This window comes from Bufo bufo, chromosome 2, assembly GCF_905171765.1.
Source record: "Bufo bufo chromosome 2, aBufBuf1.1, whole genome shotgun sequence".
NCBI classification, from domain to species: Eukaryota; Metazoa; Chordata; class Amphibia; order Anura; family Bufonidae; genus Bufo; species Bufo bufo.
The window spans coordinates 780,103,450-780,129,517 of record NC_053390.1 but is presented as its reverse complement, the minus strand read 5'-3'; the positions used below and the strand labels follow the sequence as shown (position 1 = coordinate 780,129,517).

Here is a 26,068-nt window from a genome sequence, read left to right as displayed (position 1 = left end):
GGCAACTAAAGTAATAACTGGAATGGTTTTCTGGAGTGTAATAATATTACGGGCTATGGCTACTAGAGAGGGGTCGTTGATCCAGGGAGTTATTCTGATTGCCTGATTGGAGTCGGGAAGGAATTTTGTATTCCCCTAAAGTGGGGAAAATTGGCTTCTACCTCAACTTGCAGGATAAAGGCCGAACTGGATGGAGAAATGTATTTTTTCGGTCTTATGTACTATGTTACCCCTGAGGACTCTTCCTTAGATGGCACATCCATGAGGGTTCCTTTCATTAGATGGAGAACCCTTGAGGATTCCTGTGATTAGATGGCACACCCCTGAGGCTTTTTGTAAGAAAACCCTCTAAGGCTCCTTGAAATTAGGGGAGACACCTTCAAAGCTTTTGGTATTTTGGGGGGGACTAGAACATTTTCAGCTTTAGGATAGCCTATCAAACAGTGAACAGTGGGAGTCTGACCACCTCTAGTCATATGCCATGGCCTCTTCATTCTGCTGATTGATAGGGGTCTTGGAGTATAGACCCCACCGATCAAACATTTCTGGTCTGTCCCAAGGATGGGCCATCAATTGTTTATTCCCAGAAAACCACTTTAAATTAAAATTACAATGTTTTGATTTTTGTTTGCACAGTACACTTGGAAGTCTACACCACTGAGAAATGAGTGTGATCAAATATATACAGTGAGGAACAGCAGTATTTGAACACCCTGCAATTTTGCAAGTTCTCCCACTTAGAAATCATGGAGGGGTCTGAATTTTACATTGTAGGTGCATTCCCACTCTGAGAGACAGAACTTAAAAACAAAATTCAGGAAATCACATTGTATGATTTTTAAAGAATTTATTTGTCTTGCACTGCTGAACATAGGTAAGTATTTGAACACCTGAGAAACAGCAAGAATTCTGGCTCTCAAAGACCTGTTACTGTGCCTTAAACGGTCCACCTCTACTCCACTCATTAATCTAACTTAGTAGCACCTGTCTGAGCTCTTTAAAGACACCTGTCCACCCCACAGTCAGTCAGACGCCAACTACTACCAATTGCCAAGCAGCTTGGTGAAAATAGATCAACTGTTGGAGAAATTGTTAGAAAATGGAAGAGGCTAAAGACGACTGTCAGTCTCCCTCGGACTGGGGCTCCATGCAAGATCTCACCTCGTGGGGTATCATTGATGATAAGAAAGGTGAGGAATCGGCCCAGAACTACAAGGGAGGAGCTGGTCAATGACATGAAGAGAGCTGGGACCACAGTTTCAAAGGTTACTGTCGGTAGAACACTACGCCGTCATGGTTTCAAATCATGCATTGCACGGAAGGTTCCCCTGCTCAAGATATCACATGTCCAGGCCCGTCTGAAGTTTGGCAATGACCATCTGGATGATCCAGAGGAGGCATGGGAGAAAGTCATGTGGTCAGATGAGACCAAAGTAGAACTTTTTGGTCTAAACTTCACTCGTCGTGTTTGAAGGAAAAAGAAGGATGAGTTGCATCCCAAGAACACCATCCCTACTGTGAAGCAGGGGGGTGGTAACATCATGCTTTGGGGGTGCTTTTCTGCAAAGGGGACAGGACGACTCCACTGTATTAAGGAGAGGATGAATGGGGCCATTTATTGTGAGATTTTGAGCAACAACCTCCTTCCCTCAGTCAGAGCATTGAAGATGGGTCGTGGCTGGGTCTTCCAACATGACAACGACCCAAAGCACACAGCCAGGATAACCAAGGAGTGGCTCCGTATGAAGCATATCAAGGTTCTGGAGTGGCCTAGCCAGTCTCCAGACCTAAATCCAATAGAACATCTTTGGAGAGAGCTGAAACTCTGTGTTTCTCAGCGACAGCCCCGAAACCTGACAGATCTAGAGGAGATCTGTGTGGAGGAGTGGGCCAAAATCCCTGTGTGTGCAAACCTGGTCAAGAACTACAGGAAACGTTGGACCTCTGTAATTGCAAACAAAGGCTTCTGTACCAAATATTAACACTGATTTTCTCAGGTTCAAATACTTATGTTCAGCAGTGCAAGACAAATACATTCTTTAAAAATCATATAATGTGATTTCCTGATTATTATTTTTTTATTCTGTCAGAGGGGGAATGCGCCTACAATGTGAATGTCAGACCCCTCCATGATTTCTAAGTGTTAGAACTTGCAAAATCGCAGGGTGTTCAAATACTTCTGTTCCTCACTGTATATATATATATATATGGGATACATGAAGTAGTTCAGTGGATCATCATGTCACTAGAATGCAGGTAGCGCAATAGAAACCCCAGGAGTAGCCTGGCTCACTGCTGACTCTATCTAAACCCTATTAGTCAATTATGGTGCCCGCTAAGATAGTAGTTTCATGATAATGGAGATGGCGCACTGATAGCTGAACCGCGAAACATGATTAACTTAAGTACGATGCCTATGGATTTCAGTAAGCAAGGATTTTGACTTTCTAACAAAAGCCATTTCTGATTAAAACTGTCAGGTTAGAAGTGAGAGTCTATGCAACCTTGGAAGAATCCATTAAGTTCTCCAGTCTTCAGCAGAAGACATTCCTATTGATTTTTTTAGACTGTATATAGCTGTTAAATAAGCATTAGCATGATCCTTAACTCTTTAGGTGCCTGAACCAATAGATAGATAGATAGATAGATAGATAATAGATAGATAATAGATAGATAGATAATAGATAAATATAGAGATAGCTGTGAGATAGATAGAAAGATAAATAGCTATTAAATAGATAGATAGATAGATAGATAGATAGATATGAAATAGATAGATAATAGATAGATAGATATGAAATAGATAGATAATAGATAGATAGATATGAAATAGATAGATAATAGATAGATAGATGATAGAGAGATAGATAAATAGATAATAGATAGATAGATAAATACATAGATAGATAGATAAATATTAGATAGATGATATATAGATATAGATAGGAAGGGGTTAATTCACTTTTTTCATTAAAATAAATAATTTACCATGGTCCATGTTTTTAGCATGGATGCACACTCTACTTTGTCCATCACACCCATTACCCTAAGTTCACACCTGAGCGTTTTACAGCGCGTTCCTACGCGCCGTAAAACGCTCAACAAGGAGAAACCAATGCTTCCCTATGGGAATGGTTCTCACCTGGGCGTTTTACAGCGCGTACGATCGCGCTGTAAAACGCCCAACGCTCAAACAAGTTCTTGAGCTTCTTTGGGGCGTTTTGTCGCGCGTTCCCGTACATAGACTTTCGGGAACGCGCGACAATGAGTGTTTGCTTGTCTCTGTATGCGCGATTGTAAACGCCCGTACAATCGCGCATACAGAGCGCTCCTTTCAGAATGCTCAGGTGTGAAACCAGGGTTAAAGTCGATGGGTCCATGGAAACCACGGATGCAACACAGATGTCATCCGTGTTTTATCTGTGTTTCACAGATCATTAGGAAGAGATGCTTTGAAATGTAATTTTCAGCTGTGCAGTGTTAATCAAACATGAATGACACACAAACAGCAAAAAACGGACACACGGACCACACACGGATCCATCACGGATATCTTCACAGAGGCATCACTGACCACCTTTTCACGTATTTAAGCAAGGACACAGACGAGAATGAGGCTTAAGGCTCCATTCACACGTCCGCAAATGGGTACGCATTCATTCCGCAATTTTGCGGAACGGGTGCGGACCCATTCATTTTCTATGGGGACGGAATGGATGCGGACAGCAGACAGTGTGCTGTCAGCATCTGCATTTGCGGAGCGCGACCCCGATTTTCAGGTCCGCAGCTCCGCAAAAGATAGAACTTGTCCTATTCTTGTCCGCAGCTTGCGGACAAGAATAGGCATTTCTATAGGGGTGCCGGGCGGGTGTGTTGCGGATCCGCAATTTAGCTGAGGGCAGTACTGCCCTCAGATAGCTGAGGGCAGTACATGGTGTAATGGCCGTGTTGCGTGTACTGGTATGATATCTATGTAATCCTTACATGGGGCAGGTACACCCTTCGTGCTACACATGCGTCCTATAACGAAGCGTGCTCGCCGCTATGTTACTGTGATGCCACGTACCTTAAGAAAGATGTAATCATCTTGTACAGTCAAAGAGCCGCGATCAATGTTCCCGTTGAAGTGAAATGCTAGCGTTTTGTTAGTGCAGTTTTGAATCCGGCATGTCACATATCGATAGCCTGCGGAGCAGAATCAATAGTGGAAACATTAAGTATCTGGAAGAGGTCGGTGGAGTGAAGAACGGTGTTTTCCACACTATAAATATTGACCACTTCTCTTTACAGTTAGGGTGAGATGCGGTGTACCGAGCCGGCTGCCGACCACTTGAGATGCGGTGTACCGAGCCGGCAGCCGACCACTTGAGATGCGGTGTACCGAGCTGGCAGCCGACCACTTGAGATGCGGTGTACCGAGCTGGCAGCCGACCACTTGAGATGAGGTGTACAGAGACAAGTGTATTAAGCTATGAGTGTGGTTTATCTCTCGAAACCTCAGGAGGCAACATCTACTGGAGCCATGACTGAACACAACCTCGAGAATGCTATAAATCCCTAAATATGTGTATGGAACGGGATAAAACAGCTTTCTTTAAAATACAAGATCTCATTTATCAGCTTCTGCTATACCCTCATTCAGGTGGATGTGGCCAAATCTTAGCATCTGTATTATGGCTGCAAGACTCTGAACCCCCAAACACTCTTAGATCACAATAGAACAGGGGCGTACACAGATCTCATAGCAAAACGCTGTCCCCCACCCCCTGGTGAGATTTCTGATAAATTTATTTTTCTTATAGAGTGGAGGAATTTTTCATAAAAAAAAAATGCATTTACAGCAGAGATTCATACATTGATAAATCTCCCTATACAGCTCTAAAACCTCTTCTTCCCTTTCCATGATAAATTACAAAACTGGCTGTCAGAAGCCACCACTAGGGGGAGCTCAGTGCATAGGAATTTATACAGTTACCATTGCACTCAATGGAATCTATAAAATCTCTATGCACTGAGCTCCCCCAAGTGGTGGATGCAGAAAAATGCTATGAATCTATGTTGGGAACCGGAGAAGAAATTCAGCGTTGGGCCCTCTCCACCCTTCCCACCAGATCTCATAGCAATCGCATGGTCTGCCTCCATGGTATGTACACCATGCAAAAGAACCCTATGATGATGTCAGTTCAGTTTACCGGAATCACCGAGGTGTATCTGGTTCTTGCAGGTGTAATCCAGATGTAGCCATAAAACAGTTACTAATTTGCAGCCACGTTACAGATCTCTGGCAGCTCAAGGTATAGGGAAATTATAGTGCTTGTCTTCTATATAAATATGTCATTAGTTCTTTAAAGTGAATGCCCACCCTGAAAGACCATTTTGTTTTATATCTAATCTAAATAGGCTCAAAATTCTCTGCCAATTCATTTCTTAATATATTTTTTGAGCGGTCAGAGCTATGTTTTTTGGATGCAGAGCTCCAAACCCTCTGTATAGACTTACATAAAAAAAAAATAACCATCTGGGCCACTAGAGGAAGTTTAGGAGCTTACTGCATACTGTTATACATTGAACCCGATAATAACACGTATGAAGTGAGCTCCCTCTAGTGGTGGCTGCAGTCAGTCAGAGTGGTGTGCTCTATTACTATGCAGGGGATTCGGAGCTCTGATTTCTTAGCAGATATACAGCATTAATCAGTACACAGTGGTAGTCCTAAAAATGACGAGCTATGGACATTCACTTTAAAAGGGTTGTCTACCTATTGATGACCTACATTAGTAAATTATAAGTTATGCTGAATCTTTTCCTACAAAACTCAATATCAATCAGCTCTTTTCCTTCTGCTCTATAATATGTTGCCTTTTCATAGTAACTGGTTCCCTTTATATGCAAGATGCCAGGACTGGAGCCATGTTTTATAACAGCCTCTGGCTTCATGAGTAGAGCATTCCTGTCCTGTTCTCTTCCAATTCCCTATGTGAAATGGTCTGTGACCACCACAATTCAGCATGAGATAGGACATCATTTGGACCAGAAGAGGGCATCACATTACGTGACTTTAAAAACAAATTGGCCCACCTCCATCTTTATCTTGTATCTCCATGTGGACCAGACCTGGATCTGTATCTACTCCAGCAACAGACCTACAAACATAGAAAAAGTTGTGTAAGTCACACACATTTATTCCAAAAACTCACAATACAATATAAACGATCAGCTCAGCTACTGATATAAATACATTTCAGAATAATGTTACCACCCACAGATACAATCACAAATACTAATTCCTAAATTGTAATAGGTATTGAATATTAGGTAATTAAACAAGAAAAAGGAACTTCAACTTCTTGAAATTCGTTTCATGTCTGATTCATCAAATCTTTACAATTTTAAATAGTTTTCAAATTGACTCTAAATTAGAAGTAGATATTAGGGAGGAAAAGCACAAGGGAGGAAGAAGATGGAAGATCACATGACACTGGGGGGAAGTGGGGGGGGGGGGGGGCTCATCAGCCAATCAGGGAGGCAGTAGGCAGGGAAATCCTTATGCTGACCGAGAAGACTTGTAAGGATACGTCTGTCAGAGTCTAACAAAAAGCAATTCAAGACACAAGCCACCAATGTAATGTGATATGGATGCGATTTTAGGTACTTTGATCAGTGAAAGCTTTGAGGGAGTAAGGGGCTGGTCACAATGTGTTTAATGAAGTTGCTGCTGGCAGCTAGTTCTGCATAAAATACCCACTGCCAGAAAATACCCACTACCAGTTCGTAGGCTTATTGTTCCCACAGAACCCCAGTAGCATTCTGCAGCAAATGCTGAGCAACTGCATATTTTTTTTCTTCTAAAATCCATTTCAGCGCATTAAATCCATGTTATTAAACGCGTTACATTATAGCATAAGCATTTCACTGCAATAATGCCATTATTATACCTGGATTATTGAACACATAGTTCAAAGACATTTTACCACAAACATTGCATTATTATATCCATGTTAGTATATAGATTACTGCATCAAACTGTGGAGTTCAAAGACATATCACCGCAAAAATTGCATTGTCATACCTATGTTATTGAACACATAGTTCAAAATGACATTTTACTGCAAACAGTAAATTGTTATATCCGGATTAGCGGACACATTGCTGCATCAGACTGTGTCGTTCAAAAAATGTTACTATAAATATTGCATCGTTATACCTGTGACATTGAACGCACGGTTCAAAGACAATTCACTGCAAACATTGCATTGTTATATCCGTGGTAGCAGATGCATTACTGCACCAGACCATGTAGTTCAAAGACATTTTACTACAAAAATGGTGCTACTGAACACATAGTTCATAGACATTTTACAGCAAACATTGCATTGTTATATACATGGTAGCGGATGCATTCCTGCATCAGACTGTGTAGTTCAAAGACATTTCATCGCAAAAATTGCATTGTCAAACCCATGTTATTGAACACAGTTCAAAAATAAATTTTTGTGCAAACATTGCATTGTTATATGCGTGTTAGCAGATACATTACTGACGCAGATCATGTAGTTCAAAGACATTTTACTACAAACATTGGTTTGTTATATCTGTGTTAGCGGACGCATTAATACATCAGATCGTGTAGCTCAAAGAAATGATACTACAAAAATTGCAGTTATAACTGTGCTATTGAATGCTTAGTTTAAAGCCATTTTCTGAAAACATTGCTATTTTATATCTGGGTTAATGGATGCTTTACTGCATCAGACCTTGTAGTTCAAAGACATTTTACTTTAAAAAAATGCTGTTATACCCCTGCTATTGAACGCATAGTTCAAAGACATTTTACTGCAAAAATTGCATTATTACCAAAGTAAATTGTCAATACCATTTGTAGAAGGGGAAGGACATTTAATTGTGCCTCTGTCTTTAAATGACAGAAAACACACTTGCAATTTTGAAAACTAATACAGATATCAAGATGTCATTGCATTGTAACTGCCTGCGCTGTTCTATTCTCTCATATGTCTCAGGCCTGTGGCTTATGAGGGTGAGTTCTAGAACAGCTGAATAGTCTGTGATCACAACGTTTGGGGTCTGAGCCCCAATGTTTTGACCTAGTGACACCCCTAATATGGATAGATGAAAGATAGATGACAGATCGATAACAGTTAGATAGAAACTGTATACAGATATGAGGTAGGCAGATTTGATAATACAAATAAATAGGTAGACATATACAGTGGGATGCGAAAGTTTGGGCAACCTTGTTAATCGTCATGATTTTCCTGTATAAATCGTTGGTTGTTACAATAAAAAATGTCAGTTAAATATATCCTATAGGAGACACACACAGTGATATTTGAGAAGTGAAATGAAGTTTATTGGATTTACAGAAAGTGTGCTATAATTGTTTAAACTAAATTAGGCAGGTGCATAAATTTGGGCACCATAAAAAAGAAATGAAATCAATATTTAGTAGATCCTCCTTTTGCAGAAATTACAGCCTCTAAACGCTTCCTGTAGGTTCCAATGAGAGTCTGGATTCTGGTTGAAGGTATTTTGGACCATTCCTCTTTACAAAACATCTTTAGTTCATTCAGGTTTGATGGCTTCCGAGCATGGACAGCTCTCTATAAGTCACACCACAGATTTTCATTATATTCAGGTCTGGGGACTGAGATGGCCATTCCAGAACGTTGTACTTGTTCCTCTGCATAAATGCCTTAGTGGATGTTGAGCAGTGTTTAGGGTCGTTGGCTTGTTGAAAGATCCAGCCCCGGCGCAGCTTCAGCTTTGTCACTGATTCCTGGACATTGGTCTCCAGAATCTGCTGATACTGAGTGGAATCCATGCGTCCCTCAACTTTGACAAGATTCCCAGTCCGTGCACTGGCCACACAGCCCCACAGCATGATGGAACCACCACCATATTTTACTGTAGGTAGCAGGTGTTTTTCTTGGAATGCTGTGTTCTTTTTCCTCAATGCATAACGCCCCTTGTTATGGCCAAATAACTCAATTTTAGTCTCATCAGTCCACAGCACCTTATTCCAAAATGAAGCTGGCTTGTCCAAATGTGCTTTAGCCCACCTCAAGCGGCACTTTTTGTGCTGCAGGCGGAGAAAAGGCTTCCTCTGCATCACACTCGCATACAGCATCTCCTTGTGTAAAGTGTGCCGAATGGTTGAACGATGCACAGTGACTCCATCTGCAGCAAGATGATGTTGTAGGTTTTTGGTGCTGGTCTGTGGGTTGACTCTGACTGTTCTCACCATTCGTCGCTTCTGTCTATCCGAGATTTTTCTTGGTCTGCCACTTCGAGCCTTAACTTGAACTGAGCCTGTGGTCTTCCATTTCCTCAATATGTTCCTAACTGTGGAAACAGACAGCTGAAATCTCTGAGACAGCTTTCTGTATCCTTCCCCTAAACCATGATGGTGAACAATCTTTGTCTTCAGGTCATTTGAGAGTTGTTTTGAGACCCCCATGTTGCTACTCTTCAGAGAAAATTAAAAGAGGAGGGAAACTTACAATTGACCCCCTTAAATACTCTTTCTCATAATTGGATTCACCTGTGTATGTAGGTCAGGGGTCACTGAGCTTACCAAGCCAATTTGAGTTCCAATAATTAGTTCTAAAGGTTTTGGAATCAATAAAATGACAACAGTGTCCAAATTTATGCAACTGCCTAATTTAGTTTAAACAATTATAGCACACTTTCTGTAAATCCAATAAACTTCATTTCACTTCTCAAATATCACTGTGTGTGCCTCCTATATGATATATTTAACTGACATTTTTTATCGTAACAACCAACGATTTATACAGGAAAATCATGACGATTAACAAGGTTGCCCAAACTTTCGCATCCCACTGTAGATAGCTACAGTACATAGATATGAGATAGATGATCAGAGAAGATAGATAGATAGGAGATAGATAGAATATCATAGATAAGCTATTCTATAAGAAGTAATGTTCTGGAGTGTCCTCTAAACTTAAAGGGAACCCGTCATGTGGATATTTGATTATAATCTAACTAATTATATACAATCATTAACTACTAAAAAGTACCTTAGATGTATTCACTTACTGGTGTGACAGATGGTTACTTCATAATATACACACAAAGATGCCACATGCTAATGAACTGATTTGAATCCAGCGTGATGTCATTGAGTCCAGCGTTTATTAAATTAACAGCTATAGCCACTCCCCTGCCCACCTGCTGCTGATTCATATGGAAAAAAAAACTGTCATTCAGCAGCAGGTGGGCGGGGAGAGTCAGGAGCTCATGAATATTCAGGACTCATCATTAGCAGCTGGAGCTTTTCAATACAAGATGTTGGCAGATTGACTGGGTCAATTAAAGAAAGTGACTCAGTATTTTGCTAAGAGAATCAGTCACTTATTTATGTTGCCCTTAGTTAGGACACCATAAAACTGGTGGCAGGTTCCCTTTAAGCATTAGATACACCGTATGTGACCATGTCCCAGTACAATCTTCACAAGCAGAATAATTCCTAGCAGTCTTGGCATTCTCGCTCGGACTCTTAATTCACAGCAGCTTTATTTCTATTTGTGTGCTGTATTTACGTAATAACAGTAATGATGACATTATAAACAATCTTCATTACACAGTGAGATCCAATTTGTACCATATTAATTTCATAGAGAAGTATTCAAGTTCTAGAGATTACATGTCTACTTAGTGCTGCAGAGCTGACGCTCAAAATGCGAATGTTATTCTGAGACTTCAAAGCTTGAGAAACACCAAACGTTCTTTCTTCAGAGGGAACAATCGCTGGTAAAGTCTCAATAATAAGGCACAGCAGAAAGTAATTATTTTAATACCCAGCCCAGTGAAATGTATTCCACAATCTTCGGTTTCCTGTACTTTAAGCCAATTTATCAAGTCAAGAATACAAACCCATACTGAGCCTAGAATAAAGCCCAGCAATGTGTAATTAATGCTGCATACTGAATACAAGATTAGATCACCATTGCTGCAACAGACAATCCCTCACTCAGAAAAGCAAATTCGTCCCGAAATGTAAAAGGAGAAGGAAAAAAAAAAATATGTATCTTCTTTATAGATGTCATCATAAACAATACATCAAAGTGCGAGACAAAGTCATTAATGCACGATAGGGGTGGTATATTCAAGTGCAAACTTAAAAGACTGTCATATAGATGTATAATAAGCCTCCATATGGGAACATATTTGTGTTGTATTTTTTTTAAATGCATTGTGAATGGTGAACTAAAGTTTAGAGAACAAAACAGAAGCAAAAACATAAAAAACATATTTTAAATCAGTCTATATGTCTCTGGTGGTCTAGGGTAGTGATTCACTGGTGGACTAGTATAAATCTTTCTTGGTGGTCTAGGAGGGTTAATAGTTTATTCCCCAGTGGGCTTTATATTTTTTCAGTGGGTTATTACCCAGAAGTGTGGGGCAGACATTAATGTTTTACTGCCTGATGTTCTAAGATAGAAGAGGGAATAACAATTTAGTGGGTAAAAAGAGTGGTAAATATCAAGTGATCTAGGGTAGGCGATGTAAATGTACTGTAGGTTAGAGATCATTTATTTCCTAGTGGTCTTGTAAGGAAGACGTGTTAGAATTGTATTCCCTGGTGGTCTAGGGTAGAGGAAGGTTTAATCTTTTATTTCCAAGTGGTCTAGGGCAGGGGTCAGCAACCTTCGGCACTCCAGCTGTTGGGAAACTACAATTCCCAGCATGCTCCATTCATTTCTATGATATTTCTAAGAAGAACAGAGCAAGTATGAATGCTGGGAGTTGTAGTTTTACAACAGCTGGAGTACCGGAGGTTGCCTACCCCTGGTCTAGGGTATAAGAGGTAGTCTGGCGTAGACGAGGGGGATAATTCCTGATGGTGCAGGGCAGAAGTGGGGTTAGTAGTAATTCTCTGGTGGCCAAGGCTACAAGAGGGTTTAACATTTGGTGGTCTGGTGGAGCTCCCCAGGCTCCATCCATTTTGTAATGTCATCTTGGTGTCATGCTCGTGTGTGGGAGGAAAACACCACACCAAGCATAGAAGGGAAAGGGGATACCGGAATAAGACCTGGAAACTAGGGAAGGAAGATGGATACCTCCTAGAGAAAACCCTAACTCCAGTCCTGACAGACTACCAGTATGAACAGGCCCCAACAGTCTACCTGTTCCTCCAAAGGGAAGGACGAACAGGAGTTTCCCTCAGGCCTAATGACAAACAACAGGGAAAGGCAACACACACATAAATAGAAACAAAATACAAAAGGGAAAGGAAACACTTATTTTAAATGAAGCTTTGGTAGCACCAGGAACTCACCCGAGAACCAAACACAAGCTAACCACAAGTCCCACAGTAGCTATAAACAGCACAGCATAGTGGGAGAAACAACAATAAATAGAGAAGGTTAAATGACCACAATAGCAACACCTGGGGACAGAAGGTGTGGCAAGCACCAGAAACAACACAGACGTCATTTGATCCAAAAGGAAAACATGTCAGATCACACCACGTGTTGCCAGTCTCACCGATCTCCTGCCACCTGTCACGGGAACATCCGTGACACTTGGTGATCAATGTATAGTGAGAAGTATGCTCTAGAAAAGGTGGATAAATCATAGAGACCTGCCATGAGGTCCCGAGGAAAGATATGACAAACCCTAGTTGGTCTTAAGCCCCTTCTTCTGGGTGGGGAGAACCTATGTAGGAACTGCAATGTTAGCAACTGGTTGGTAAACTGGTCTGAACTTCATGCAAATGGGTCATTGGAAGAAACCAATACCAGAGCCTCTTGTACTAGTTGACAATTCCTGGTACCATAATGGGTGCCCACTATGACATTTGCTGTAGTGTCATCTATCTTTTAGGTATGCCACTATCTGTAGATCTCCAATCTGCAGCATATCTACCCTACCTGTTATTGTGAGGGTCTTACTGTAGTTTTGCAACAGCTGGAGAGCCACAGGTTGGAGACCACTGTTTAGACAAATACTAAATTTGGTCAGTCATAAAAAGACAATGTGTTGCCATTCATGCCATATCACAATTTCTTCTAAAATAAAATGCTTCCATTCGCAAATCTGTTCAATTAAAATTTGCAGGTAAAGGAGAAGTGACAGGTCAGAATCTGCTAACGATCAGCAGAGAACTTCAAGGGGCTCCTCAAACATCAGATGCGTTGTTAAATATTTAATTCGTCTCCCTTTGATAGTATTTCCGTTCTAAGAGACTGTCACAATTTCTGCACCTCAAAAGACCCGGGTGCATATGTCTCCCATCAAAGGATTAATGAGTTCTAGCGGCTGCACCAAGCATTTTATCCCATTTGAATCATTCATGCCACCATATGCTTCATGGCCGGCTTTAGGAATCAGGTCACATATTTAGAAAGTTCTATATGCAGCACCATGGCATTAGTAGTCTAGAAAACCTGACACATTTCTTTATTGCATATCATAATATAATTTAAGAAGTTCTGCAGCATCTGAATATACTTTGGGTTTCTGTTCTCATTTCCATGATCTCTGATTGTTCTGAATTTGCTACACTTGCATCCAGTAGGACAAATCTTCTCCTATTCTGATAGCTTGCTACAATGTATTAATGTAGGTAAAACAAATCAGACTGTTCAGCTGACATTAGAACATATACTGACTACATTCTCACGGCTGAGAGTTTACTACAGTTATATCCAGTTTCAACAAACTTCTGTGAGCTAAGCTACGCTGATCTAGTGCAACAAACTATCAAGGAGGAGGAATAGATTTATTCTGTTTCTGTATTAGAATAGTCGCCCGAAATTACAAAATTGTGCTTTCTTCAAAATACAGCACCACTCTTGTCCATAGGTTGTGTGTGGGAACTCATCTCACACCCACTAACTTCAGTGGAGCTGTGCAGCAATACCAGCTACAACCAATGGGCAGGTGTGACAATGCCCTTGGAATAAAGTATCTATATTCTTCTAACGTTTAACTTACAGAGAACCATCTAGACTGGATGTAATTGCATCCGCTTCTCAGCTGTGAGAGGTATTGTTAGTTCAGGTTCAGAACAGTTTTTAAACCTCTGTATTACAGATAAAAAAATCAAATTTGAGATGAAATTTGTAAAAATTTGAGTTGCACTCAAATTTTTGGTGATCTGATTCAGGTAAATTTGGGGAAGAGAAAGAAGAAAAGAGTTGTAAAAGTTCCAGTTGGATCTGAATTTTTGGTCATTTGATTGATTTGAATTTTGGGGAGAGAGAAAAAAAGAGAGAGAGAGAGAACATTTTTGTGAAAATGTAAAAATGTAAAAAGTGAGAAACTAGAGAGGAAAATATGAGTCCTACGATACCTCACAGTGTCATACACAAATGTTCAGCCCAATTGGAATACTTTCGATTTGGGTACAATTGATTTAGGCACAGATCAATTCTGCCAAATCGAACCCAAATTGAATTTTGAATGATTTGTTCGTCTCTGCTTTGCTAGTAAAGATGAATATTCACTGACATAGAGCAAAGATACAAATAATAGTAAATAAATGAAAATTTAAGGTCTATTGGAAAGTTACAGAAATTTGTGCAGTGATTAAAGGGACTGTCTGTAACGCACCTAGTTGATCAGTTAGGATCTCAACTGCGGAAGCAATGGACATGCACTATTATCCCACTGCCCTTGTTCTTGGCTGTGGGAATCGCGGTTACTCAGTATGTACCCCAGGCGTCTCTCTCAGTCTTGGGCGGAGTGTTTGGGGTAACAAAATCATTTACCGCTATCCATCTATTTAGTATTACTGCTGGAGAGGAAGGTCTCCCAGTATTACAGGAGTCACAAGTTAGTATAAGCTTGTGCACAGTTCAGAGTTAGTATCTAGTATGCAATAGGTTCAGGGTTAGTATATAGCATGTCCACAGTTTAGTATATTGTATGCCATAGGTTCAGAGCATGTCCACAGTTTAGTATATAGTATGCAGTAGGTTCAGAGCATGTCCACAGTTTAGTATATAGTATACAGTAGGTTCAGAGCATGTCCACAGTTTAGTATATAGTATGCAGTAGGTTCAGAGCATGTCCACAGTTTAGTATATAGTATGCAGTAGGTTCAGAGCATGTCCACAGTTTAGTATATAGTATGCAGTAGGTTCAGAGCATGTCCTCAGTTTAGTATATAGTATACAGTAGGTTCAGAGCATGTCCACAGTTTAGTATATAGTATACAGTAGGTTCAGAGCATGTCCACAGTTTAGTATATAGTATACAGTAGGTTCAGAGCATGTCCACAGTTTAGTATATAGTATACAGTAGGTTCAGAGCATGTCCACAGTTTAGTATATAGTATACAGTAGGTTCAGAGCATGTCCACAGTTTAGTATATAGTATGCAGTAGGTTCAGAGCATGTCCACAGTTTAGTATATAGTATACAGTAGGTTCAGAGCATGTCCTCAGTTTAGTATATAGTATGCAGTAGGTTCAGAGCATGTCCTCAGTTTAGTATATAGTATGCAGTAGGTTCAGAGTTAGTATAGCATGTCCACAGTTTAGTATATAGTATGCAGTAGGTTCAGAGCATGTCCACAGTTTAGTATATAGTATGCAGTAGGTTCAGAGCATGTCCACAGTTTAGTATATAGTATACAGTAGGTTCAGAGCATGTCCACAGTTTAGTATATAATATGCAGCAGGTTCAGAGTTGGTTTAGCATGTCCACAGTTTAGTATATAGTATGCCATAGGTTCAGGGTTAGTATATAGCATGTCCTCAGTTTAGTATATAGTATGCAGTAGGTTCAGAGCATGTCCACAGTTTAGTATATAGTATGCAGTAGGTTCAGAGCATGTCCACAGTTTAGTATATAGTATGCAGTAGGTTCAGAGTTGGTATATAGCATGTCCTCAGTTTAGTATATAGTATGCAGTAGGTTCAGAGTTAGTATAGCATGTCCACAGTTTAGTATATAATATGCAGCAGGTTCAGAGCATGTCCACAGTTTAGTATATAGTATGCAGTAGGTTCAGAGCATGTCCACAGTTTAGTATATAGTATGCAGTAGGTTCAGAGCATGTCCACAGTTTAGTATATAGTATGCAGTAGGTTCAGAGCATGTCCACAGTTTAGTATATAGTATGCAGTAGGTTCAGAGTTGGTATATAGCATGTCCTCAGTTTAGTATATAGTATGCAGTAGGTTCAGAGTTAGTATAGCATGTCCACAGTTTAGTATATAGTATGCAGTAGGTTCAGAGCATGTCCACAGTTTAGTATATAGTATGCAGTAGGTTCAGAGCATGTCCACAGTTTAGTATATAGTATGCAGTAGGTTCAGAGTTGGTATATAGCATGTCCTCAGTTTAGTATATAGTATGCAGTAGGTTCAGAACATGTCCACAGTTTAGTATATAGTATGCAGTAGGTTCAGAGTTGGTATATAGCATGTCCACAGTTTAGTATATAGTATGCAGTAGGTTCAGAGTTTGTTTGGGAGTATCGTCTCACACCAGTCAGGAACCACCCCACTCTGAGTTCCAGGACCTTAATCAGAGCAGGTAACAGGCATATACTTGCGGTTAGTTGGTCCTGGCTAGGAAGCCAGCAGTGGGGAAGCCAGTGGCAAGAAGGTAGACAGTCCTTCACGCTGTTGTTAGGGATCCAGGTCTGGATATGTGGACAGAGTCCTCAGATGCAGTGGAGCTAGCAGGGTGCGCACTCCATTAGTGGAACCCCCTGCTTAGCACCTGTCTTCTATTTAAGGGCCGGACGGTAAGTGGGCGGAGTCACAGGAGGGCCCAGCAGCCACTGCGTTCCACGCTGGAGCGCAGGCCAGCGTAACAACACAGGCGGTCGCTGCGTTCCACGCTGGAGCGCAAGCCAGCGTATCATCGCAGACGGCCGGTGCGTTCCACGCTGGAGCGCAAGTCAGCGTATCGTCACAGGGAGCCGCCGTGATCCAGGCTGTACTGTTACACTGTCTCAGCACAACAACCCAAGTCATTGTGGACATTGCTAAGCCAAACCATCCAGAGTAAGAGACACTCTTTCTTAGCTTCTTATGGCTACTAGTAGATAGTTTAGAGACCTCCATAGGTCATAAAATAACATACTTACATGGGATGTCCCCTTAGCAATGTCTTGTATGCACTGGCATATGTCTACCGATACTTCTGTGTACAGAATAATACAGAATCTGAAATTTTTGCAGGACCTAAAAGCAAACTCTTATGTAACCATCCAAAATAAAGAGTTAGACCATAACCTAATTTATCCACTTGCACTCCATGGATGGCAGCTTCCAACAATCCATTACCTCGTTATGTTTGTTGCGGCCCACAGCAATTTCAATGTAAATTGTGTAACCCAATACCATAATAAAGGCCCAATTGATGTCCTACCCCGCACAATGTTCTGCATTTGTATGTCGTTTGCTCTGCTTCAGGTGGAATGATCATTCCCAGATGTAACAGATTCAGGACGGCTTTCATTTGACAGGAGTTCAAGGGTCTCTATTGGGTTCTGGAGCAAAGACGATTCATTAGAGGATGTGATACGTTTCATCAGACCCATGGTTTCCGCCATGAACAAGCAGATCTGTACGACACTGTGGTATGGACATGTGCGTCTACTATAGGTTAAGTCAGAGGAATGTTCACAGACGATGGAGGGATTATAGGTGCCGTGGAGCCGCATAGACTGGATGGGTGCTTGGGAATCATTATATTCAAAGACTTCAAAGAACCAGTGGAAGAACGAAGAAAGATCTATGGGAAGAAGTATTAGAAGAAGAAAGAGCTGTAGGGTCGCCATAGATCACAGGTAAAGCTTCACCAGGGGCAATGGATTTGTTACCGAAGCCTAAATTCCCCCCGGGATGCATTTACACTAAATCTGTTACATAAAAAGGTTTGCGCTTTCTCAGGTTATACAACACAGGAGACCAAACAGGTCATGTAATCCATGCAGAAAAACACTCGCTAATACAACTCAATGCTGAAAGTCATCCCAGTGAGGAACAGCAAATGTATAACCTCTTCTGTCTAGATTTTATACTGTGCTGTAATGCCCATCCACTGCTAAGAAAATGACAAAAACAGCAGAGCACTCTTCTACTTGCCGGTGTCGGAAGAACAGGGTGGAAGGGCGGATATACCATGAGACACCCCCTGCTTGGGAAAGAAATGCATCTAGCTGTGCAGCTGAAGAGCGGTAATAATTAGGCTGAAAAAGACATTAGGGAAGACCTGTTCCTTCACAGTTATGATTGTACAATGAAGCACAGCCATTATGTAAACTTTTTTTTTGAAAACTCAGGTACGGTTTAAATGCTCATGCATATGGCTGTATTGGAGCTCTGTTTTGCATGGAGCCATAATAAAACACCCATAATTGTGTACAGCTCCTTACTGTACCTCCATATGTCCCTGATGTCATATAATGATCTGTTCAATCAAGCTTCCTACGGATATATGTAGGGCGTTTTTTTCATGATTCGCAGGTAGAGGGAAAACTTGTAACATTAGTTAGTAAAATTTATGCTAGGAATATTTTTATGGGTGGGATGGTATTTATGTATGGATGTCTCAGTTGATCAGCATCTGCTTGGGTTGGATCTCAGAAGCAGGGCCACATCAGGTAAACCTTTAAACAATAGTGGATTGTCATAACTAGAAGGGTGAGTTCCCAGATGTAGGCAGTAGTGTACCTACCATTGAAGCAGACCATGTGACTACTATGGAGCCTGGGGGGCGGAATGGGTTGCCCAGTGCTAAACTGCTTCTCCAGTAGGGTGATCTCAGTTCAAAGAGATTATTTACAGCTTCCATTGAAATCAACTGTATCAATTCATGTGCACTGAGCTCCCCCTAGTGGTGCCTGCAAGTGGCCAGTTGTCTGGAGTAAATACAGTGAGAAATATGGTGTGCAAAAAGAGTGTCATAGTTAGGAAGCACCAGCACCATTGTTTTCCCAAAATAGAAGTCGGATTAAGTTGTTAAGGTGGAGGGTGACTTTTATTTTATAACAATTTTTTTTTCCATTAAAAATTCTACTTAAAAAAAAAAAAAAGGGTAAATTAATCAGAAATCTGGGGCATTGCACTTTGCATTCTGCAATCTGCATTACCTGAAAGTGTTTGATGCGCGCATACTGGGAAACTGGATGGGGCCTATATTAACTTTTGCTATTGGAGCCTATGAGATCTGTGAATGCACCTGCATAGCGACCACATAGCAGTTTTACCTGCAGACAACTGTGCGGCCATTAACAATTCATTTGAAAACCACGAGGCCAATGAAAGTCACCAGAAATAGCTTTCTGTCCTGATTGTCATGAGATTGGTGAAGCCTCTGCAGTAGCAGTAAGCTGAGAAGACTCCTTTTGCTGGGAAACTAAGAATGGACTATATTTCAGCTGCCAGAGGGGGAAGGACACATATTTTTAGCAGTAGCACCAATGGAGACACATGGAAGCAGCAAAACATGATGAAAACTATTTTTTCAATGCAAGAAACACTGTAGGTGCCTATTAACAGCCTTTCAGGACTTTCCCTGTGAAAATGATCCATGGATAACCTCTTAAATTTTTAAATTGGCCTGGTGATTGAGGGGTTAAACATGAATTATAGATAGACAGTGTGAAATGCTAATTTATTATCACATTAGGGACACACTGATACAAGGTAGGTTTGATGTTGGACAAAAAAAGATCGTAAAGTGGCACTACAAACCATAGAAGTCAATAGAGTGACAATAAATATGATTGCTGCTGGGACTGTGGTATAATAATATAATGAATGCATGTTTTTTTGTTTGTTTGTTTTTTACAGCCAGCCTAAATCAATGTGCAGCTTGTACTGCTTACTGTGTGCTGTGATATCATTACTAATTTCAAGTACCAACTTTACATGTAGCACCTACAGCCATTAAGGCACAAACAACACAATTAAGTGACGTGCCATCCCCGTGCACATCACAAATGCCATATTTCATTGTAAAAAGGTTTTTATTTCCTTGTCACAGAGCGAAAAATCAATATATTTTAAACACGTCAGAAACGGTTCACACTGGGTAATAAAATAAGGTTCATGGAGCCATTTATCTAGTAATAAAGTTAGGAGCTGGAGCGGGATAAACAGGTGAATTCAGCAAATATCCTGCCATAAAAATGACATGACAGATCATTTCATAAAGAGCCACGTGCAGACGGCTGGCATTTGTGCAGACCTACAAATATAGCAGGAGCTGAATCCAAATTACATACTGATAGATTTTATTGCTCCTTGAACGTAAAGAAAACAAAACTCTTAATTTCCAATTGAAATTTAAAGAGGAATTTCCAAAATTCCAACTTTTAAAAGTATAGGCTGAATCCCAATATTACAATTTTCTATTTTTTCCAGTGGAATAATTTTGTATAAAAAATAACGGGCTAAAATGAAAAATAAGGATTATTCCCCTCATGAATCCCCTGTCGCTGCCATTCCTATACGGCTTTGGTCCCCGATACACTCTACTTCCTGCTGCCGGACTCAACAAACAGGAAATGGCTCAGACTGTCCACTCGGTCTCAGCCAATCACTGGCTGAGGAAGGTCACCGCTGATTGGTTGAGAAGGGACTAAAGCAGTTTTTGGAAGAGGAGGGGGATCGGAAAAATAATTACTATTTTTATTTTAAACTTCTTTTGTACTTTTTTATGCAACATGAATCCACATATACAACCTGTAGTACACAAACAGGATATATAGTACATACATACACATCCATATACAAGCTGTGACACACATAAAGTGATGCTTGAAATTTTTTGAACCCTTCAGAATTTTCAAAATTTCTGCATAAGGGTCCATTCATAAGTCCATAGTTCAGGGCCCGCATCCGTTCCGCAATTTTGCGGAACGGGTGCGGACCCATTCATTTCAATGGGGCCGCAAAAGATGCGGACAGCCGCACGAAGAAAGCCACTTTTGAAAGCAAGCCATAAGAAGCTCCATTTGCAGTTTGCCACAAGCCAGGTAGGGGACACAGCAAACATATGGAAGAAGATGAGACCAAAGCCAAACTTTTTGGCCTAAATGCAAAACGCTATGTGTGGTGAAAAACTAACACTGCACATCACCCTGAACACACCATCCCCACCGTGTAACATGGTGGTGGCAGTATCATGCTGCAAGGATGCTTTTCTTCAGCACGGAAAGGGAAGCTGGTCAGAGTTAATGGGAACATGGATGAAGCTAAATACAGGGCAATCCTGGAGGAAAACCTGTTAGAGGCTGTAAAAGACTTGAAACTGGGGCGGAGGTTCACCTTCCAGCAGGACAACGACCCTAAACATCCAGCCAGAGCTACAATGGACTGGCTTAGATCAAAGCATATTCATGTGTTAGAAAGTCCAGACCTAAATCCCATTGAAAATTTGTCGTAAGACATGGAAATTGCTGTTCACAGAAGAATGGACAAAAATTTCAGCCTCTAAATGTGCAAAGCTGGTAGAGACATACCTCAGAAGATTTGGAACTGTAATTGCAGCGAAAGGTGGTCAACAAAGTATTGACTCAGTGGGGCTGAATACAAATGCACTCCACACTTTCTAGATTTGTATTTATTAAAATTTTTGAAAACCATGTATTATTTTCTTTTCACCTCACACATACTTTCTACTTTGTGTTGGTCCATTACATAAAATCCCAATAAAATACATTCACGTTTGTGGGTGTAAGGTGAAAAAATGTGGAAAAGTTCAAAGGCTATGAATACTTCTCAAGGCACTTATATATTGTAAGGGATTGCTCTCTCAAGCAGGGCAGAGATATGCAGGTCACACTCAGGGAAACAGGCTTCACTAGCCAGCAAGGCAGACAGTTTTCTAGGCTTTTCCAGGAATAACTCCCCAGACTGACAGCCTGGGATGGGCTTTCCCCCCTAACAATCCCAGCTGGACTACACCTGGGGATCTCTCAGGCTAGGGAAAAACATGCCCTGGAATGGGGGTGGGCTTGGGAGGTTCCACTACCAAACCTACCTTCCCAGTCCAAATAAAATCCAGCCATTGAACTTTAACAAAAATAGCTCCAGCAACTACGTTTGCTGAAGCCAGCGCCATCTTCCTGGATTTTACTTACCTCACCCAGTTGAGGAACCTGGGTGGTATATACACCCCTTTCAGGACTTTACCATACACTTTACCACAATATATATATATATATTTACAATACATATATACACACTATGAAACATACACAAGCAACCAAAGAATTATATCATGGGGTATTAAAGTTGCATGACTATAGTTCTTGCCCTAGCCATCTTCACTAGCAGCTTAGAATCTTCCCTGCATACAAAGATAGCTGTCAGTCACTGATAGGAAAGCCTCCTTGACGCCTAAGCCCAGAATGAGAAGGAATATAAATGAATAAAATACAAGTTTTACTAAATCTTTTCCCACAAAACTATATATCGATCTGCTCAGCTCCTCCTGCTCTGTAATATGGTGCTTGTGGATGAGACACCATATTCAATGTGATAGGTTCATTTATGCTAGTGGTTACATACAAATAATATGAGAGACTTTATTTTAGTTTTTAGTGGGCACAGACCATTCAAATCAAGACAATATAGAGCTTTCTTCGCAACCAGTAATATGATGGAGGGGTCAAAGAGCATCTCACACCTAGAAAATCTCTTGCCAGTCTTCCAAGTCACTAGTAAGGCTAACTTAGCCTATGGGTATATTCACAAGTGCAAAATGTGTTGCAAACATTTCTGCTCCTGCAAAAAGACTTCCATTCATCTGAATGGGGCTGCAGTAGACACAAGCCTATGGACGGGGCAATCATAGAAAGTTCTGCAACTGATCTGGAAAGGAAATTTCTGTAATACCAAACACAACTGTGGGGATTCGCTCTGGTAGTTGGGATTAGCGGGTGCAGCAAAGAGGCAAAGTACAAGTTCTTGGTTCAAAACATCAGTGTTTATTCACACGTGAAAGCAAAACAAAAACGCAAGTTGCATGGTGATCGTTCACACAACAAAACAGTCACCTTTTCTCCTGGGTGTTACTTCACACCCTGTTGGAAGTTCTGCTTTGTCAAGTCCACAGGCAGGCGTTAGGCGGCCTGTTCGCCCTCACAGGGGTCTGAGCCCTCCAGCCCGGCTCAAGCAACGGATCCCAACACAGCCCTCAGATCACAGCACACAGACCTCCTGAGCTCCACTGTCAGACGTAAGTAATCCTTCCCACCTGGCAGTGCTTGCTGGTTTTTATGCCTGGCAAAATCCGGCCTGGAACATGGGGAGTAGTCACCCACCCAGCACTTTGACTACTCCTAGTAAGAGCCATCCTGGATCAGCTATTACAGCCATACTAAGTATCAAGGTGTCAAACACCAACTGCTGCTGACACATAAAAACCGGCTGTTACTCCACCGAGGCCAGGAACCTCGGTGACACATACCTATCATCCACGATGATTCCTTGTACCTTATTACATACCTCCCCCTTTGTTCAACCCTGAGGGGGTGAACACATGCCATAAAGTATACTCGGAACAGGGCATCCGCGTTTCCCTGCAACCGGCCTGCCCTGTGTTCTACGGAGAACTTAAAGTTTTCTAAGGACCGGAACAACCTGGTGACTCGGGCATTTCTCTCTTTGACCTGGCTCATCCACTTGAGAAGGGAGTGGTCAGTCACTAGGCGGGATGTTCTCTCCAACAAATAATAGCGGAGAGACTCGAGTGCCCACTTGATAGCCAGGCACTCTCTCTCCACTATACTGTACCTGGTCTCGGCTGGGGTGAGCTTGCAGCTTAGGAAGACAACGGGATGCTCCTCCCTGTTGAGTTCCTGAGACAGTACAGCACCGAGGCCTTCTTCGGAGGCGTCTGTCTGTATTATGAATTTCTGCTTGAAGTCAGGCCTCACCAAAACCGCGGACCCACACAGGGCCGACTTCAAAGCGGAGAAAGCCTCTTCCGCCCGATCAATCCAATGAACCATCACTGACTTGCGTCCCTTCAATAACCCTGTCAATGGCGCAGCTACAGTAGCAAAGTGGGGAATAAATCTCATGTAATAGCCTATCATTCCTAGGAATGACTTTACTTGCTTAGTGGTGACAGGTCGGAGCCAATTTCTTATCACCTCTATTTTCTTTACTTGGGATTTGATCACTCCGCGCCCAATGACATACCCCAGGTATTTTGTCTCCTCCAACCCTATCGCACATTTTTTAGGATTAGCGGTTAGTCCAGCTTTCCGAAGGGAGTCTACTACAGCCTGCACTTTGGGCAGGTGACTTTCCAGTCGGTACTTTGGATGACAATATCCTCCAGGTAAGCCGAAGCAAACCAACAATGTGGTCACAGCACAATATCCATTAGCCTTTGGAAAGTGGCGTGGGCGCCATGCAGACCAAAGGGTAACACTTTATACTGGTATAGCCCCTCCGGTGTAATGAAGGCCGTTTTCTCTTTGGCAGCCTCAGTTAAGGGTACCTGCCAGTACCCTTTGGTGAGCTCCAAAACAGAAAAATACCGGTCTTGTCCTAACCTCTCAATCAGCTCATCTACCCGGGGCATGGGATACGCATCGAACTTGGAGATTTTGCTTAGTTTCCGGAAATCGTTACAGAATCTTAATGACCTGTCCGGCTTTGGTATTAAGACTATCGGACTGGCCCACTCACTTTTGGACTCCTCAATGACGTCTAGTTGCATCATTAACTGTACTTCCTTCAAGATTGCTTGTACACGGTATAGTTTCGACCGGATTTTGGCCTGAGGCTCAGTGACAATGTCATGCTGGATTATGGAAGTGCGCCCAGGGAGGTTCCTGCTGACGAACTCCCTGGCCTCCTGAGTCTGTTTAGAGGAGAGGCTGTCAGCAATCTTCACTGTGGCAACCGCTTCCCTTACATCAGACTGAGGGGCCGGAACCTCTCCTCCTAGAAAACTTGGCCGCGGGCTATCGTCAGTACTGGTCTCCCTATCTTTCCAAGGTTTGAGCAAATTCACATGGTACACCTGCTCCGGCTTCCGCCGCCCTGGCTGGTGTACCTTGTAGTTTACTTCTCCAACCTTTTCGAGTACCTGGTAGGGCCCCTGCCACCTAGCCAGTAACCTACTGTCCACTGTCGGTACCAGAACCAAAACCCGATCTCCCGGGTTAAAGATCCGGACCAGAGCCTGCCGATTATACACCCGACTTTGAGCTCGCTGAGCTGCCTTCATATGTTCCTTTACCAGCGGCAACACGGTTTCCATACGTTCCTGCATCTGGGTAACATAGTCAATAATGCTTTTATATGGTGTGGGTTGTTGCTCCCTCTTTGGTTATATCCAACAGACCACGTGGATGTCTGCCATATAGAAGTTCGAAGGGCGAGAACCCAATAGAGGCCTGGGGCACTTCTCGCACTGCAAACATAAGATAGGGCAGAAGGAGGTCCCAGTCCTTCCCATCCTTAGACACTACTCGTTTTAACATGGTTTTTAATGTTTTATTAAACCTTTCTACTAGGCAGTCAGTTTGCGGGTGATAGACGGACGTCCATATCTGCTTGATGTTCAGCAACTTACAGAGTTCCCGCGTGACCTTGGGCAAAAAAAGGGGTCCCCTGGTCAGTCAGAACCTCTTTAGGTAGCCCCACTCTGGAGAACATCTCCATTAACTCCTTTGCTATGAGTTTGGCCGATGTATGTAGCAGTGGCACCGCCTCCGGGTACCGAGTGGTGTAGTCTAGGACTACCAAGATATGTTGGTGCCCTCTAGCGGACTTCGGTACTGGGCCTACGAGATCCATAGCGATTCTTTCAAATGGAGTCTCGATAATCAGGAGAGACACCAAGGGACTGCGGAACAGGTGCTGGGGGCTAGTTGTTTGGCAGGTCGGGCAAGACCTACAAAAGTCATCCACCTCTCTAAACACACTGGGCAAATAAAACCGTTGTAGTATCCGGTCCTGTGTCTTCTGCAGTCCCAGATGACCCCTGAGAACATGTTGGTGGGCTAACTCTAACACAAGTTTTCGCTAAGCCCTGGGCACCACCAACTGTTCAATGGGTGAACCCCGCAGCTGGTTTTCCCGTTATAG

At 41.9% G+C, this 26,068-nt stretch overlaps 1 protein-coding gene across 2 annotated transcripts in view; it reads right to left on the bottom strand.

The window, feature by feature from the left end:
• The window catches only part of SORCS2 (sortilin related VPS10 domain containing receptor 2), an 894,852-nt gene that overhangs the window by 167,910 nt on the left and 700,874 nt on the right, over nucleotides 1–26,068 (bottom strand). For both annotated transcript variants that reach the window (XM_040419144.1, XM_040419145.1), the window contains exons 6-7: nucleotides 6,079–6,143; nucleotides 4,067–4,185 (exon numbers count right to left, since the gene is read on the bottom strand). In XM_040419144.1, the coding sequence (XP_040275078.1) occupies nucleotides 4,067–4,185; nucleotides 6,079–6,143 (184 nt within the window). The remainder of the gene's footprint in view (nucleotides 1–4,066; nucleotides 4,186–6,078; nucleotides 6,144–26,068) is intronic.